The sequence below is a fragment of the Poecile atricapillus genome, chromosome 7 (genome assembly GCF_030490865.1).
Source record: "Poecile atricapillus isolate bPoeAtr1 chromosome 7, bPoeAtr1.hap1, whole genome shotgun sequence".
NCBI classification, from domain to species: Eukaryota; Metazoa; Chordata; class Aves; order Passeriformes; family Paridae; genus Poecile; species Poecile atricapillus.
In genome coordinates, this window is record NC_081255.1 from 23724650 (window position 1) to 23743270 (window position 18621).

An 18621-nucleotide genomic window follows, 5' to 3' on the forward strand; every position below is an offset into this window, starting at 1 on the left:
GGAGGAGGCATAGGGGAATGAGCTGTTTGGGGCTGTGGTGGGAAGCTGTGCCTTCTGTGGCATCACTATGTAAATTTTCACGAGAAGAATGCAGGGTATTAATAATAATCCAAATAAAATAAATCCACCTGCTTGAAATTTTGAGGCGTGAAATTTGTTGGGGGAATTTGTCAGTGTGGGGCACTTCAGTCATGTTGAATATGTTGAACAACTGTAAAGAAACTGCCCAGATCCTTCTAACTCAATTCCTGGCCATTGTATTTAACTGGCTGCTTGTGAATGCCAGTAGTAAAACCCAGTTTATTATGGGTAATAATCGTGACCTCAGCAGGATGGCTGGATTTTCACTCCTGGACTCAAATAGTAGCTATTAACAATATATTTCATTATACTGGGAAGGAAATTCTTTTTAAGTGAACCCTAACCTTGTAGTTATTAGATTTACCCTATGCTCTATTTGGGATAAATTGCGTTCTCACTTTTTAAAGGCATCGTTAAGACTTTGGCATAGTGGTACCAGCAAACTGGAATGTTTGTCTTTTTTTGCAGTTGATTCCTCTGCATTTAATTTGTTCCAGAGTAGTCTCAGTTGAGGGGCAGTACTTGCACTAAAATCCTAAGAGTAATACTTACTTAGAACACAAGGGTGTTTTACAGAGTCACAAAATAGTTGTAACTAGGAGGCACCCCCTTAGTACAGATGTGGTTTTTTTTCTTAGGTTTAAACAGAATTTCCCGCTTTTCAGTTTGTTCCCATTGCCTATTGTCCTTTCACTGGGCACTCACCTCTGAGCCCATCTCTGCCTTCTTTAATCCTTCCCATCAGGTTATGTTACTAAGGTCCTCCTGAGCCTTCTCTGCTCAAGGCTGAACAATCCCAGCTCTCTCAGCCTTCCCTCGTGGCAGATGCTTCAATCCTTTAATCATCTTAGCTCACTGGACTGGTTCCAGTGTGTCTCTCTGTAGAGGGGAGCCCAGCAGTGCCCCAGCCCTGCAGCAGAGCCCCCCTGGTGCTGAGGCAGGGGAAGGGTCCCCCCACCCTGGGGGCTGTTGGCTGCCTTTGTGACCAGGGCATGTTGCTGGCTCTGTTCAGCTGCTCCACCCGGATTTCCAGGTCCTTCTCTGCAAAGCTGTTTTCCAGGAGGTTGGCATGCAGCCTGTAGGGCATAGTTATTCTTCTCTAGGAGCAAGACTTTGCATTTTTCTTTGCTGAACTTCGTGAGATCTGCCTGCCCATTTCTCCAGACCTTTTCCATATTTTTTTCTCGGCAGGAGGCCCACATTTTCCCTAGTCTTCTTTTTACTGCTCAATTACTTGTAGAAGCATTTCTTGTCCCTGACTGCTTTCAACTCCAGGCAGGATTTGACCTTCCCAAGTCTGCACACTAGGGCAGTGTCTCTACATTCATCCCTACTCACCTGACCCTGCTCCCACCTTATGTGCATCCTTTCTGTATTTGAGTATTGCCAAAAGCTCCTTGTTGATCCATGTGGGTCTCCTGGTACCATTGCTTGTTTCTGCACATTGGCTCTATGAATCTTGAGCGTGGTAGAGGTCCTTCTTCAAAATGAGCAAACTCTCCTGCACTGCTCTTCTCCTGAGGCACATATCCTGTGGATTTTTCTGAAGCTGGTTCCTGAATTCTGCTCTTGTGAAGCCCAGACTTATGATCCTGCAAATTTCATTGTTTCCTTTGCCTTGGTTCAGACTTAAGGCTTGGTTCCTGGTAACTACTCTGGCTTTAGTGTCAGCAGTCTGCATTTGAGTTGGCCAGGTCAGTGTTTTAATCTGAACTAGTGTTTGTATCAGATATTTATACCTTGAGTGAACCAGACAGACCAGGTCAGACAAGGTGTGGGTACATGGTAAATGTTCCTGCAGAAGGCTAATTGTTTGGGTTTTTTTTTTCTTTTTGTTTTTTTTAATGTTCTTGACTTATATTTACTGATCCGTTTCTTATGTATGTTGGTCTCGTGTACCAGTGCTGGTACTGATACCATTAGTGTCTCCCACTCCAATTGCTGGTCACAGATTTACCTTAGAAAAAAAATTCCATGTAGTTAGATGCCATTAAAATTACTCCCTTGCTAGACCCTTTCTCATTCCCTTAATAGGGTTTAAATTTGCACAGTCTGGCCATACCCTGGTTTGTTCTTACATCATGGTATAACCCAAAGCATTTCTTTGTGGTAAACCCGCCCTATCTTGCACGTATCCACAAAACAGCACAAGTAGCCTAGAAATTATATAGGCTGTTCTATTTGTTACAGCTCCAAAATCTTCTCAATATCCATGTGATCATTTATAAGTTTCATGTACCATGGGTATGGCCAAGGTATGATGGGGTTCTAGCAAGTGATCTATCTGCTTTTTAAGAGTGGTTTTCTCAGTGGAATTTATCCAGAACCTTTCCTCAAGTTCTGCATCTTCTCCCAACACCACATTACCTGTAAGCAATGGCTGTACCAGATGATTTTAAGGGAGAGTGGACACACTGAACCTCAGACAGATCCTAGTTAGTATCAAGTATCCTGGTTATCACAGATGGTGAAATACTGGCAAAAATGCTTGGAAAGTGATTTGGGAAGGCTCTGCTTGCTGTCAATCACTACTGCCAAATTAGCTTAATTAAAACCAGCTGTGGGAAAGTGCTCTGCTGAAACTGATAACTTTATTTCCTTCTCTGAAGTCTTGTGGGCCTGGGGCTGGTGATAACGAGCTGCTTGGATGCAGTGAGGATCTTAAAGTGATTGCAGTTCTCTTACATATGTGCAATTTTGAAGTTGGCCCTAAATCCTGCTTTTGGCTTGCATTTCTCCATATGGAGTCCTTGGCCTTGAGATGCTGAGGTTTGTGTATTGCCTTGAATAGCATCTACGATGGTTAGTGTTGCCATTTCTTGATTTGGTTTGGGAAAGTTGGTGGGCATGTTTGTTTTAGTATGGTTTAAAAGGAATGTCAAGGTTATCCAGCCTGAGAAAGTCACTCTTATTACACTTGAAAAACCTCATAAAACCTAAGAACCTCTTCCTCTGCAACGAATCCCTGACTCTAAAACCCAACAGCTTAAGCCATTCAACACAGTTTGCCTTTTCCAAGTGACCAGCAGGCCTTTGTGTTTTGTGACCTGCTGTCTCAGGCTTCTGCAATATTCTTTATTTTTAGAATGCCCTACTCATTGCTATCTCCCTTCCCTTAATCCTCTCCTCTTTTTCCCTATCATCTGCTCAGTTGTGCAGGCAATTTCATAGTCTAATTTAGGGCCAAAAAGTTGCCAACATTGATGACTTGTCACAAACCAAGAAAAGGCCTTTTTCCATTGCTGAATTGATCCCAGACCTGCCAACACCAAGCTGTTGGGTTTTTTTGCCAGTCAAATGAAGTTGTGTTAGATGAGGCAGCTGTTTTAGAATAAGGTTAATAAAATGACTGTTGCCTTTTATAACAAGTTCTGCTAGTGGAGTAATCCAGAACTGCTGAAACTCTAAAATTTGTGAATCCCAGTGAGCCTGTGAAATCCTGGCTGGAAGCATACTTCAGCAGGTGGCTGGAAATGCTAATAAGGAATGGAGTCTGTTGTGGAGCGCTGTGGAAGTTTTGTCTTTCTGAGATTACAGTAGATTTTATTTGTGGAAATTGACTTAGAAAAGGAGTTGTTCTTGGCATCTCTTAATTTCTGAAGTTACAGCTTTTGTTAAAGTAGAGTTGGCACTTTCACAGGATGCTGCTACGCTGGATGCTGGATTACTGTTCTTAAGCTAGTTTATCCCTTGTCTCGATATTTTCATTAAAGTAGTCCATTGATGTGGATTGGTTTGGGGTTTTTTTTCTGGTTTTGGGTGTGGTTTTCTTGTTTAGTTTTGTTTTCCAGAGGCATTTTGATTGCTTGTAGCAAAGATGTGAGAGACTGTGGCTTTCCTGAGTAGGGTCACCCAATATGTTTGGAGTGTATCTCTCTGCAGTTCTCTGTTTTTTTTACTGCCTATTCCAGTTTTGTACACAAGCTTTGTGTCACTGTAACTTCAGTCTGATTGACAAGGATCTTTTTGGTAGAATTTATTATGGACAGTAAAAATTCTTGTAGCTGGAGGTGAGACAGGCATGTTTTATTTTTGTCCTTTTCCCTTTTCAGTGGCTGCTGATTTTTAGTCGCTGCTGATTTGGAAATTACCCCATGAGTTAATTTTTATAAAAAAAGCTTGCTTGCTTTGTGAAACACTTCAGGGAGGTGCTCAGCAGTTTAATTTCATTGATCCTAGACTGGAACCAATGTTTCTTCTTATTTAACCTTCTGGGTGCCTTGAAATTATTTTAACGCTGTTTTTGGTTGGTTGGTTTTTTTTTGTTTGATTTTTTTTTTCCTCACTGGCTTGTTTCTCTGCCAAGTGATAATTTAAAGGGATTCATTGTATTTTTGTATGTGGTGTGATAGGAGGAACGCTTTTCCTTTAGATTGTCTCCAGCTGTATTTGTCCAGGGGCTGAGTGGTGTGTGTGATGATCAACTTCCACTCCTGCAGCTGCTATTTCAATAAGTTTTTCATTGTCCTGCAATTTCTGCACATGGAAATGAGGCACTATTGGCAGTATTTAGTGCATCCCTGGATTATTTTTCTTATGTTTTGGTGAACTTTTTATTTTAAATTAAAATCAAACACTTATGTAAAGAAAATAATAGGAAATGAGAATATATGCATTGTTCAGTTACTGTGGTTTTTGTTTTAGAGGCTTTTTATAGTTTGTTTTTTTCCTCTGAATATAGGTGCTTTCATAGTCAAGTAGATACTCTGGGAACACCTTTATTTCAGATTTGCTTGTGTCAGTGTTTGGTTTAGGATGTGTAGGTGTAGGCATAATGCCCTTTGTTGACCAGTCTGTGTGTCAGTAAGGTAAAGACAAGTTGCTCCTCAAGCCAGTCAGCTTGGGAAGAACTTATGCTCCGTATCTCTCTGAGTATGTCCACTACCTATAAAATCACATGTTGTGTAGGATCTCTGAAATCAAAATCTTAGTTTGGAAGGTTTAGCGTGTTTTGGAAACTTACTAAATTTTAGGATTTGATGGGCCAGAAATCTCTTCAAATTATAGAATAATTTGTGGTGATGCTGTTAAACAAGTTCCCACAAACTTCCCCCTGACCCCAAGCTGCAAAATACATGAGTGAAAAACGGATCCTGCAGACTTTCTGTTCAGCATCACCTTTCTTGTTAATAAATAATCTAGGTCCTTGCAATGCAAAAGAAATTCTAGTGTGGTCATTTTCTAGACAAAATGCCTCTAAATCACTTGTATTCAGATGTTTTATGCTCATACCTCATATCTTACTCCTTCCTGTGATTTGTTTGTGCTCCAGGCAGGGAGAAATGACAAATCTCACTGTAAAACTCTACATAGGACCTTGCTGGCAGTTATTGTGGTAGGTGGGCCAGATGTTGTGTGCTTTAAGGTTTTGGGAAGCTTTTGACCATTGGCTAAATAACATAAGTTGTAGATAATTTTCAAACAAACTCAAGAGAGCTCAGAAAAGGAAAAAATTTTTGCATGTGAGGGAAAGGGGGGAAAAAATAGTTGAGTGGCTCCAGTAAGCATAAAACCAAGAGCAGTCTGTTAAAATAGTTGTTGTCCTGATTGTCATTAATTGTATATAGATATCTTCATTTATGTGCATCAGCCTTCCAGAGTTCTGTGACACTTGTGTGAGTATATATAAGTTTGAGACACAAACTGTGTTTTATTGAGGTAAAAGCCCATGTCCATATTTAGAAAAAGTGCTACAAGACTAAAGCAATTTATTTTAAATGATAAATGCTTTGTGTTTTATAGCATCTAAGCTAACAAGATGTATTTTTTTTTTGCAATATGAAAATACAAAATTAATTTTCTCTGTGCTGTGTAATTCCCCAACTGCCAGTACCCATTTTCTGTCTTGCCACAGATTGTTATCTTCAAAGAGAGAAATTGTACTGTTTTGTAATTTATTGCATGTTCCTCTATGGAATTTGGGAGTATGACTGACTTTGTGCTATAGTAATAATTGAAACCAAAATGTGAGGCTTGGCTTAGGAGATAAAGAGCTCCTTAAAATACTGAGAATCTGTTTGGGATTAGCTAGAAAGGATTTCTCATTGTCAAGTGAAGAACCTCTTGGATACCTGCTTTATTGGTAGAGTTTGGCCTGGGTGTTTTTGTGACATTATGGTAGTTCTGTACCTTCTGTAGTGTTCCTCAAAGCCAAGTATATCTTCATTGAATGCCTGCAGCACCTTGATCTTCCCTCTCCTTTGTCTCTGGGAACTGTCCATCTCTCTTCTGGAAAGTGCAAGGTAAGAAGCAGGTGCTGTTGGCCTTCCCCTGGGATGGGGAGCTGTGATGGACACAGAGGAGCTGCATGTCCCTGATGCTTGGTGAAGCACCGTGTTGGTCATGGCTCTGCACAGTCATGTAGTAGATCCAAATAAATACTGATCTTAGGAGCACAACATACCAGCCCTTGCTGCCACCAAACAGTTATTTGGGCGCTGCTGAAGACAATAGCAATGTAATATCCTTCTGAAGCATTTGCCAGCTGGCACAGGGCACCACATCTTTTCATTCCATTCATTCATTGCAGAATAAAGAAAATTGGCATACTCAGACCATTTTAAAAATACATCTGTTCAGAACATGAATGTTGTTTCTTGTTCAGTTCATTTACCACTTCATAACAAACATCCTGATGAAAAAGGAGCGATGCACAAAACAGCAAGTGTAAAAAGGTTGGTTAGGTTCTATGAAATGCATAAAAATTGCCTAAAGAAATATTACTACATCTCTCCAGTTCAGTATCACTAAGAGAGCTATATTTTCAATTAAATGACAGGAAATTGAAAGGTGATAGAGAATGACTTTTCTATTTACAGTGTAACCAGTAGACCTTGATGCCACATTAAATTCTCCAGACAAGTGATAATACTTGAAATACTTGAAAATATCCATTTTTAGCTCTCGAGCCTTTTATCCAAGGGCCTTTGGAAAAAATCAGACTGTTTATTTTTATGGATGAGAAACAATTTAATCAAAGGACTTGTTCAGGGCTGCATGGGTTATAGCAAAATTACCCCTGTTGGCTGTGGTTTAGTTTGCAGAGACTCACTCAGAGCCAGCTGTGCCTGCCCTCCCTGCAGCAGAGCTTGTGCTGAGCCTCAGCGCTCCGTGTCAAGTTTCCCGGTGTGGAAGCTGGCTGGCTCCAGGCTGAAGCACAAAAGGGACCTCATGTCTGGACAGAGTGGATGGCCAAGGATTTTGGGTTCAGATCTAAGCTTGGCTGTGAGGTCAGCTGTCAATAAAAAAATGGATGTTTTGGGTCAGGCACAAAAATGGAGAGAGAACCTAGGGGCTTTCTTTAGTGCTTTGTGCTTTGTAAATGGGGATGGTATTTAAAGAGATAGTGGCTAGAGCAACAATGCAGAAACTTTTTAATTTGTACAGTGCATAAGTGAATTACTGTTAAGAATGAGATATTTCCATTATGTGGCTCTCAAATGAGGATGAATCTTCTCTCACAGGTACATTATGTGAAACAAGCATTATCCTATTCCCATATCTCCATACCAAAATAAGTATAGCCAGGTGGCACACAGGACAGGCATTCAAATTTAGTGCAGCTTTGTTTAAAGACAATTTATTAAATACAGAGTTTATTGGAAATGTTCTTTACAATCAGATATTTCCTGTTGCTGAAGATGTGTCCTGTTGCTGAGTGACTTTTCTCTTCCCATAAAGGGACTAAGTTTTGAACTTTGAACCTAAGTCTCCTATCAGCTGCAGACAGCACTGGACTGAAACTCTGCATGTGTTTTGCTTGCCAAAACTTGCGGTCCCTTTATTTGCTTCTATTAGCTCTCAAATCTGTGATTAGGAAGTGTGCCTGTGCTCTGCATGTGTCATATTTTTATGTAATTTCTCATCTTAGATATTGAAAATGTTAGAATTATGCTGCTCTAACAATACATTTGAGATCATAACTCCTTGTGGTGTCTAAACATGGGAGCACTACTGATTGTTTTTGACAGAATATGTGTGTAGGAGCTGAGATTACTAGTAAGAGTGGTATTATATTTTTTGACCATCACTGATGCTGTGTGAAGTGGAGCTTAGGCCATGTCTTAATTAGTGCCTTGAGTTTTAAGTGACGAATATGAGTCACTTGGAACATCCTTGAACTGTGGTACAAAAGATTTTATTGTAGTGACTAGTGCCCTTAACACAGAGCCATCTCGCTGTGTTCAGAAAAAAGGTGTCAAATAGGGAAATCCTGGGCACTATAGAAGAAAGAGCTTAGTGCAGCAAAATAGACCAAGCTGGGGGAATTGGGAGCCCAACATTAACACAAAAGTAGGATACTTAATAAGTTACTAGGATGGCATTTGTCATTAACTGAGTAAATTACTTAGCCCTTCCCTAAATCCATCTTCAGCATGCAAAACAATGTGTTAGGAAGTGACTGTTGCCCTGTCAAGGAATTTTTGAGTGTAGGCAGTTGTTTTTCTGAATCTGAGGAAGGATATTCATGCTTTAGATATCTAAATGAGATCTCTAAGACAGAAGTGAAATTACTTAGTTCCCTTCAATTCTTTGGATATAAGAATTATCCAGTATGTTGCATAGTCATGATAAGAGAGGGTCTTATTCAAAATATTTTTTCTTTGGGGCAGGAGATATTCTAAGACAGATCTTCTTGCCAAATGAATCCCGACAGGAGAATGTTCTTTGAGAGTGTGCTGCTTTTGTGAGCTTCATTTCCTGAGTAGATGAAACATCAGAATAGTTCTTGTTGTTATTGTTCTCTGATTGATTTGTCAGCAAGTTATGAAGAGTTTCATGCACTAAATGTTCCATCTCTGGTATGTTACATTCCAGAATATTGATCTCAAATAGAAAATAGATTTTGATGGCTACTGGGATGTTTGATCCTATTCTTTTCAGTACTCAGCAGAAAAATGGAGACAGATGAATGACAAACCTTTAAGGATGTTGTTCTAATTCTGTGATAAAAATGAAACACCTCTTTTTTTTCTTTTTTCATTCTGACTCTGAATCAAAATTTTAGTAGACAATATTACTGCAGTTGCCATCCCCAGGCCAGCTGATGGAGCTCTGCAGCATATCTGGTTTCTGACCAAGCTCTGGAGGTATAAATTATATTCAATGTTATTAAATACAGGCTGTAGTTCTGTAGGGATCCGTCAGAGTATCTGGAGAGCAGGGGTGTGGAATGAGAGACATTGATTATGCATATAACAAAGCAATACAGACCTCAGAGCTTGAGTGTCTGAATAAGGATGTGCCAAATCACAGCCTTATGTTGTGATGTATTCTCGTATTCCCTGTTTGGCTTGGCCTGTGGAGTGTATTGCTGTAATGGTATGTGGTACTCAGGCTGTTAAGCCTTTATTATTAAACTCTTATAACTCCAGTGGGACTGACAGTTTGTGGTTTCTCAGGACCACTTCCAAAGCAGCATGCAATCATGTTTTTCTTGGTGAAGTTACTAAGTTACTTTATTGCTGAAGTCTGGTTTTGCATTTTTTATTTTTTTTTTCTTTAAAAAAAACCCCAAACAATACCCCCTACAAAACAAAACAACCAAAAAACCCAGATAAGAGAAGTTACTGGTTTAGCTTCTTTGGTTTCCAATAGGTTGAGACAAATATCTACAAATCCTTGCAGAGAGAATCTGTAAAAAGCAATAAAAGGTTAGTGGCTTCTCAGAGGGACTTACTATAAAAATCTTGACTGAAATTTTGAAACAGCACTTAGGTAAACATACAGTTTATATACAGTTTTTGTTTGAATGTGGATTATATTTGGTGTTCTCATTATGTGTTGCCACTGTTTGGTTTTAGGTTTGTATATTGCATTTTCTTCAATGATGAAATCAAGGGACAGTATTTGTATTGGAAATTAATCTGTGTATTTTCTCCTACATGATTGTAAGGACTTAACACAATTGGTCTTTTAGGAGCTGTTTCCATACATCTCTTCAGAGCAGTACCCATTTTAAATATTTATTGAGTGATGTGCATGGAGTATGAAACTTCAGATGTTTTTCAGCATGGCTTTGTTTGTCTCCTACAAATCTGCAGTTTGTTGGTCAGGATCATCACTCATTTGTGAAGATCCAAATCTTCATTTATTTTTCTGTTCAGAAACTAGACTACTGGAAAAGATACAGCAATCTGTTACAAGTAGCAGTTAAATACTTGCCTGGTGTCCAAAAATGCCCCAAGCTAAGGTGCACAATACACGTAGCAAGATGGATGATACAATCTGCCTGTTTTAGGGACAGGGGAGTGTGGTGCACAGTTATGCAGTCCCTGAGAAAGGTAAGGGGTTAGCAACACTTGAAGTGCATCCTTTGCCTTGAAATACAATCAGTCCACATACCTGGATGTCTTAGCTGGACTGTGGTGTGAGTGCAGCAATAAATGTAGTCATTACAGATTTGCAGGTGAGTTTTCTTGAGATTTGGTTTTTGGTTTTCATTTTTGGTTTGTTTGTTTGTTTGTTTACTACAGAACAGATCTGTGCAAGTCCAGTTGTGTTCCTACGAAGGTACATTCAGCTCTGAGTCCTGTATGGAGCATTGTTGGAACTGAGTTTAAATTTGTTCCCAGAGCAGCACTGAGGGGGTCTTTGCAGAGTCTGTCTTTGAGCTCCTTGTTCCTGAATGGAACGGGATCCTTGTGTTGGTTTCACAGCAGAGGAACAGGGCCCCATACAACACTCCTCCACACTCCAAAGGGGCTATGATGGAATGCATTCAGGTAGCCCTGCACAGCACTGTTTTGTGGGGGCTGATGGAGCAGATTTATATATTGGTCCAACTTGTGATGCTCTAACTGAATGGTGGGAGTGAGGGGAAAGTGACCCAGGGCATAGATCCCAATGCAACTTTAACACAAATTTGACACAAAGTGACCCAAAACAACATTGCAATCTGGCTGGTAAAGATCTCAGCTGCCATTATTCCTGGCACTGAGTGCCTTCTAAATTGAGTGAGTGCTTGTGCTTCTTCTGATGGATTGTATAAGATCCAGACTTACATTTGGATTTTGCTATATCTTGTTGTTTTGGTTTTTTTTTTCCCCTTTTCTTTTTTAAGCTGCTAGAGCCACTGAAAAAAAAGGTTGTAGTTAACATGAGAACAGATGTAAAAGACTGGCACTGTGGTGTGTGCAGCCTTAAGCTGTACATATTGGCAAACTACTGTGTGTCAGATTTCATGATTTAGGTATAAAGGCTGCCCTTTAGTTAAGGCAGGAGGAAAAACATTTAAGCTTCTTAATGGAAATAGTTATCCGAAAGATTGGGGACTTCTCCTTCAGGCACAAACACTTCCTGGCACCTAAAGCAAGGGCGCATGTAAGTGGGTATGTTTTACATTGTATCTTAGTAAGTTTTGAAAGATAACGCCTTTCAAGACTGCCTTTGAAAGGTAGAGCGCACTCCAGGGCTTGGGGAAAGGCGCTGGGCAGGGACAGAGCTGCCACTTTGTCTCAGCAAAAAAGACCCCCTAGAAAGTCAGGAGGATTTTGAACTGAGCCATGACTGGAGGAGATTTGAAACTAGAAGCAAAGAAACTTTTCTTCTTATGTTTGTGGAAGCAGAACTCAGTGTATTTGCAAGTAAATCTGGCTTGCTTCAAAGAAATGCTTCTCTCCGTCAACTTCTGACAGAAATAACCTGTAGCTCTGAATTTGGATGTAACTATTTGGGCAGAAGAAAGGTGACATGTGATTATCTTCTTAGCTTTCTTCAGGTTTATAGTTTATTCAGTTTTGGAGTGCTAATACCAGAAATAAACACAGTTTTAGCAAAGTGTTTTAATAAAGATCCATGTTTTGTGAAATTACTCCTGGAGGTCGAGGGGGAGTTGACTATGATACAGGTTTTTCACAGTGAATTTGATTAGTTGAAACTACTAGTAGCATGAAGGACTGGATTGGAAAAGGGAGCTCTTAATCTTCTTGTAAATTGTTCTTTTATATGAGGAAGATAATGTTCTCAGTTAAGGGAATGAAACATTATACTATTTTTGTGGGTTGTGATAATGTTATTAATTTGGTGCTTGCAGTGCTTTTCAGCCATTCTTAGATAAGTCCTAATATTTCATGTGCAGTGTGTGAGCGCAAAATATATTTCAGAAAAATTAACAGCTTTTAAATTTGACATTAACTACAAAGCAGTACTTTATGTTGATAAAAATCTCAACAGTTTTTAAAAAGTAGAACTCCACAGAGATACTTTAAAATTGATGGCAAATAAAGTTAATGCAATTAAAATGAATTAAACTCCTTGCTATTTAGAATAATATAATGATGTCTGAATTTTATTCCCTAAAGAGGAAATACAGTTGTTAAGTCCAGATGGATTTTTATTTTTGTTGGAGTAAGTTTTGAGACCAGTAATATCTTTTTAATTTTTTTTAATGTTACTACCATAGTGCTGGATCCGAGACAGCACAGACTGTCTTTTTCTAAATCCTTTCAAACCCAGTCAAATTAACAGTCCTTTGTTAAAACAACAGTATTAATTTTGAAAATTAAGTTTCTTACTGCATTTTCAAGGGTTGGAAAATAAGCATCAGGATAATGTAAAATATAGAGAAGCCAAGGGCTCAGTCCTGTGTCAAATTATTTTCAGCTCTAACATGGTAACTGCCAGTGCCTGTGATTGTAGCCTGCCTAAATTTCAAGTGATCCAGCAGGAGGTTGAACTCTTTTCAGCAGGCTAAGTCTTCTTGTGCTTGAGCTTTTTGCCTTGCACTGAGGACTTCCACCTTGGCAGCCTTTGTGATACTGCAGAGGATGTGTGATGAGTTGATCGCTTCTGAACCCTGAGTGACAAAGAGAAATGTCAAAAGATTTGGGCTATTCATTTAGCTATTGCTGTGTCAGTTTAAAGTTTCTCAGGCCATAAAGTTATTAATCCTATTGTGGTGTTTTATTCTTTTCTATGTTGTGCCCACTGGCAATTTGTCTCTACATTCTGGGCCCAATTCTGTATGGGTATAGAATTTGGTAGTCTTTCTCCTTCAGTTAGGATTTCCATGAAAATGGATGGCAAATCAGGAGGCTTACTACCAAAATAAATCTTGGTTTGTCTCAAATAAGCATAAAGCTGGGGGAAAGCCCCATTATTGAGCATGATGCCATAATGCAATTCCACTTGGAACAGAATATCAAATTATTACTGGTAGTTTTGCAAACAGATTCTAGGCTGAAAGGGTGGTGTATGAGGAAAATGAATGTCTAATAAAGGGGTCTGGATCATGGGGTGAGCTGAGTGCAAGCAGGCATTAAGGGTTTCTATGTGGCGAAATGTCAAGTTGCATATATAAAAACTAGGATCTTTAAACCACAGTTGAAGCAAAGGGTGCCCCATCATATGAAACAGTGACTAAAAGTGTCAGGCGTTAACTGGTGAGCAAGAGTTGCCAATGCAGTCATGGATTATAGCATTGCTGTGATTCCCAGATAGAAAAATAAAAGAGTATCAAGTAGAGAGGTTATATTTTCTTGATGCTTTGCACATGTGCTGCATATAGTGCAAAGGTGAAAAGATATTGATGAACTGAAATGCACTGTTGGAAGTAGTTGGAAGCCACTACTGTGAGTAAAGATGTGGGAAACATGGTGAGCATGGAATGCAAGGAGCACAAAGTGCTTGGCTTAGCAAACCGTGTCAGGGAAGAACTGATCATAAGAAGTGAGGCCCATAAGTGGGGATAAAATATTGGAAATACATTTGATAAGAAAAAACTCTCTAGGCCAGCAGTCACAGCATGTTATGATTCACTTGACCAAGCTTATTAGACATAAAATGAAATTCTTTTCAATGAATTGTAGCTACTTCATTGGTTAACGGCACTGTGGTTTATTGCATACTCTGTTGTTCTGCCTTTGCTTGGTGCCTCTTGTTTTGTCTGGTTGGTGAAGAAGTTGTTCTGCTTCCTGGCAGAAGGGAGCAACAAGGAATTGCTTAAGCAAAATAACAAAAAAATGTTACAGCAAGAAATGGTGCCGAAAAAAGGGGAAAATGAACTTGTACTCTTGTGTTACAGATTCAGTGGTTCTTTCCTTTGACTCCGTTGGACAAACATTAGGCTCAGGTACAACATTGCCTTCTTCTCTATCTCCCACCTCATGACAAGGCCTCTACTTAATTGGACATGGTAGCCATGTTGGGAGGCAGGACACCGAGTCAGACTTCTGTGGGAATCAAGCATCTAGCCAAAGGGTAAATGGGTCCTTTCCTAAGTGCAGTGGGAGTTTTAAGAGCCTTAGTACGACACAAGGATTAACCTGCAGGACTCTTCCCTTACCCAGCAAGGAAACGACCTGGACACGTGTTGATGATGCAGTTTGTGCTTCTCTTCTCATGTGAAAGGCATTAAGATGATGTCACCCACCAGCAGAAGAAAAACTGTTTCATGCTACTAGGATAGTTTCCCAGCTAAACAAACAGTTGAGTTATTTGGGGAAAGACATTAGGAATGCTTCCAGGAAGGAGAAGGCGAAAGAGTCGTAACTAAACCAATAGGGCTGGAAACGGGGTTTTTTGGGTGGATATTGACCAGAATTATCAAACCCCAGGGCAAATCCTTCCCAATCTCATTTCCTTTGGAACCTAAGCATGACCTACAATTAAGCTGAACCAGAAATCAAAAATTCTTTTGTGCTGGGGGCACTTCACTAGATCAGTAACTCTTCATTTGGCTGTGTGTAATATGCAAGCTGCAGCCAAGGCACACCATAGTGAGCATGATACTTGATGAAATTCAGTTTACAGTGTATATAATATATATGAAGTGCAAGGGAAAGGCTAATAATTGCTCTTATGACTTTAAACCCCTTAACACTTCAAAGATGGGGTTATTTATTGTCTTACACAAAAGATAAAACCTTGGCTTGGATTTTTTTTATTTAATCTTGCTTGCCAGCCTTTCCTCTTAGGTTGATAGGGGGAACATGCTGCCTTCCAACATAGCACCTGTCTTCTGCCTGCACAGTTTGAAAGAGAGCCTGCTGCCTGACACTAACATCGAAGCTTGAACACATATCTGATTTACTAACCCCTGAACTAGTGGTAATAGCTTACTTAGTTTAAAAGAACTCAAACTTTTTCTTCTCTCCGTGTGTCTCCTCTAAAACTTCTGTCTGGAAACAGATCTATTCTTAGTGCATGATCTAAAGTGGGAGTATTTCTAGGGTGCCAAATGGATATGTTGTTGTGTATATGGGGGTAAGAAATCCTCTATTAATTCTGTCTTACTAATTAATATGTCATAACTGAAGTGTATTGTTGCCTGCCTCCTGTTTTGGGTGGTGTTCTCTTCAGTCTGCAAAAGTAGGGAGGAAGTTGCATAGGTTTGAGATACCCTTGCTTGAATTTTAATCACAGATTTTGTATCTATGGAGTTAACTATAAATGTTTCTACCAATAGGAAAGTAAACTTAGTGATGAGAAACAGTTCAACTGCTCTGTGTCTTTTGGAGTTCTGTTAACATGGAGGGTGGGAGACAGGCTCATGTGAGACATTGGACTGCCTCGGTCTCTTTTAAAAGCACTGGTCTTTGCTGGCATTTTAAAACTCAAGCTTGAAAAAGGTTAGGGATTGAGACAGTAACACATGATCTTTTGTAAACCCTTTCACTGCAACAAGTTTGACTTCCTTCATTGAAGAAATGTGAAGAAAACTCACATGTTTGAGAAGGGAGGCTCAGAAATGTCCAAGAAAGCTGTATGTTTATTGCTCTTGTGTTTAGTACTTTGCACTTACTGTGCTGCAAACTTCACCTTGCTCTAACTGGTATGTGTAATAAGATGTCAAGATGTGTGATGTCTGTCCAACTGAGGGATAGCTTTCCTTGTTGAACAGGAAGGAGAGAAAGAAAAACTGTGGCTATTGTGCTTCCGCTGTCCATCCCATCTCACCTTGCTGCAGACCCAGGAAAAGACAGAGCCCAGAAAGAACCCACAGAAACCATGGCAGCTCCAGGCCCAGCCATTCCCAGTAGGTGATGTTTCAGCTAAAGTTATATGATTTGAAACATAAAATTACATATACCTTTTTCTTTATTAGTCAAAACCAGCTGAGAGTAATAGTCTCCCTGGTAAGATTTCATGCTGCTTAAAACTGGTATTTGCATATTAAACAGTTTAGAAGTGCTCTTTGCTGCTTGTAAATCATGCCATGTGAAGGGCTGTCTTGTTGCAGCTTCTGTATCATACTTGAATTGACTGTCCTTATCTTGGCTTTCCCCTTAACTTTGTCCCATATGCAAGTCACAGTTTTCAGAAATGCTGGAAATCTGTCCTTATGCAACTCAGATTAATGACACTGTCTAGGTTTTTCTGGATAAAATTTCTGAACTGATTGTTCAGAAGTTCATCTGGCTATGGCGCTTTAATGTAATGGCAAACAGGAGATTGGGTAGAGGACATGCAAGCCAAATGTGCTTTGAGTGAGGCTGAACCATGAGGTTCATGCTGTGGTCCAGCCTTCACAAGTCCAGATGTTTTTGTAATTCTCTTCATGGCTGTCTATTCCCTTGAAAGATAAGTTTTGAGCAGCTCTTGAGCAGCTAAGTGTTTGATGTGATGTCTAGGCCAGTGTTTCAGCTGAAACCATTTCAGAAAGAAAGGTGTCATGCTCTGAAGTTGGAGAAACAATCGGTTTTTCAGGAGACCTAGATTTCATTCACTTGCCGTAGACAGCTAGTGCTTCTTTTATTTTTTTTCCTTCCTCTCTAGTTGCTTTGTTTTACTTTGTTGCTACCAAATCAAACATTGGACCTTGAAAGTTAGATTTATACCCCTGCTATTTTTGTTCAAGACTTTTTCCTACCTCCTGTGTCTGACAGCAAGCTAAATTTTTCTTCTCTAAGCCTTGGATATGAGTGCAAGTTTCCCAGATGCTACTGTGCTTGCTGAAAATACTGAATACCTTTGGGCTGTAGGCTTATGCTCTTGTTAGACATGTTTGATTGCAGTACTGACCACTGATTCATAGCAGATGTTCTCGCTGCAGGCTTAAAAGGTGCTACTTCCAACATTACTAGCAACCAAATTACTAGCAATCTAGGTCTTGGTCAAGTTGTTTGCATGTATTAACTATTCTGGATTTCCAAACTTTGGTTTGGAGTAGTGTTATCTGCTGCAGCTCATGTGCTTGTGAAAGCCCACCTGTAAGACCATGTTTTCAAATTCTGAGTTCACACTGATAGTGGAGTAATCATCTGAGGATTTAAATCTGTGCTTATTTAGGAGTTTGCTGTTAGTGATTCCTTAAGTGAAAGTCCATAACCATTTTGGGAGAAGCTGTGAGAACTATGAAGGAAACTTTCTCTGTTTTGTTCAGCTGCTGAAGATGGTCAGATAGCCATTCCATGAAGGATGAGAATATCACTGTGTCTGTCCTATCAAATACAACTCCAGCGTGAATTTGGTGACTACTTGCCTATGTTTTGGATGGAGAGTGGTGTGGATGGAGGCCAGGAATAGAAGTGCAACTGAATGAGGTATCAAATGGGTAGAGTAGTGAGAGATTCCTAGCATAAGAGAAAAACATTGGTGACTTGCAGAAGATTCCTTGCTGTTTATTTGATTTCTCAATGATACTCAGATGTCTACAGTTACAAACTCTGATATTTCCTGGATTTTCAGGTCAGTGGTAATTAACTTTAGATGTTCTTGGTTTGAGGAAAGCAACTTTAATTAATGTTTGGAGATGATGTGGTTCTAGCTTGTCAGAAATTGCATTTCTGTTTAGCACTATGTGATTATTATGTGAGAGATGAACTTAGTATGCTGTGTGTTTCTTCATTCCTGTAAGGCAGAAAAAAAAAGGGAAATATGTGTATTTTCTCTGCTGGTTTTAGTGCCTTTTTTTTCTGCAAAAATGCTTTTCCATTTTCATTTTTGATTAATGAAGTTCTACTTCATTCTTTATTTTTCTGAGTGTAGACTGTGGGAGCTGCTTGAATCTTTGCCAGTGACTGTCATGAAGCTGTTTCATAGTCCTTATGTGACTTTGCCAGCATGTTCAGTATCATCATCTGTCTTCTTATTAATGCTCTATTCCTCCAGTTGAAAATACAGCTGTGAATGAGTTGAGGTGCAAATGTCAATAAGTGGCTTAATGAATGCCTCAAATTAAAAGTATTTTAGTATTTCGCTCTCATGTAACATCTCTCTGCATCAAATCAGCACATCTTGTAAGTTACTAAAAGCCAATATAGATTACTGTTTTGTTAATATTGTTCGTGACTTTTATTAGGAAATATGATACAATTTATAGAATAAAGAGTATGTTGGGAGACTAAGTAGGGCAGCACTAACTCCATTTGCCAAGTGGACTCATGGCAGTAAATGGAACAACTGTTTAGCAAAGGCTGTAGTCTGGCTTGAAAAAGATGACTTCCTGGGAAAAGCAAAAGGGCATATGCAGATCATAGGAGGAAATTTTTTATCTTCCTACTGGAGTATTTCCTAAATTCAGCTTAAAGCAGTCAGTTGCTTTTCTACCGTTGGAGGTTGCTATAGTTGTATTAGGATGTGTAGCTGTAGATTGGTGAG

At 39.5% G+C, this 18621-nt stretch overlaps 1 protein-coding gene across 15 annotated transcripts in view; it reads left to right on the forward strand.

Annotated features, from left to right (window-relative positions):
- The window catches only part of ST3GAL3 (ST3 beta-galactoside alpha-2,3-sialyltransferase 3), a 185763-nt gene that overhangs the window by 32187 nt on the left and 134955 nt on the right, over positions 1-18621 (forward strand). For 7 of the 15 annotated variants that reach the window (XM_058842189.1, XM_058842188.1, XM_058842194.1 and 4 more), the window contains exons 3-4: positions 14105-14152; positions 15906-16061. The exons of 3 other annotated variants lie outside the window; for them this stretch is intronic. In XM_058842189.1, the coding sequence (XP_058698172.1) occupies positions 14105-14152; positions 15906-16061 (204 nt within the window). Of the gene's footprint in view, positions 1-14104; positions 14153-15905; positions 16062-18621 lie in introns of those variants that run through there. 5 more of the 15 variants (XM_058842193.1, XM_058842191.1, XM_058842199.1 and 2 more) reach the window with 3 other exon arrangements.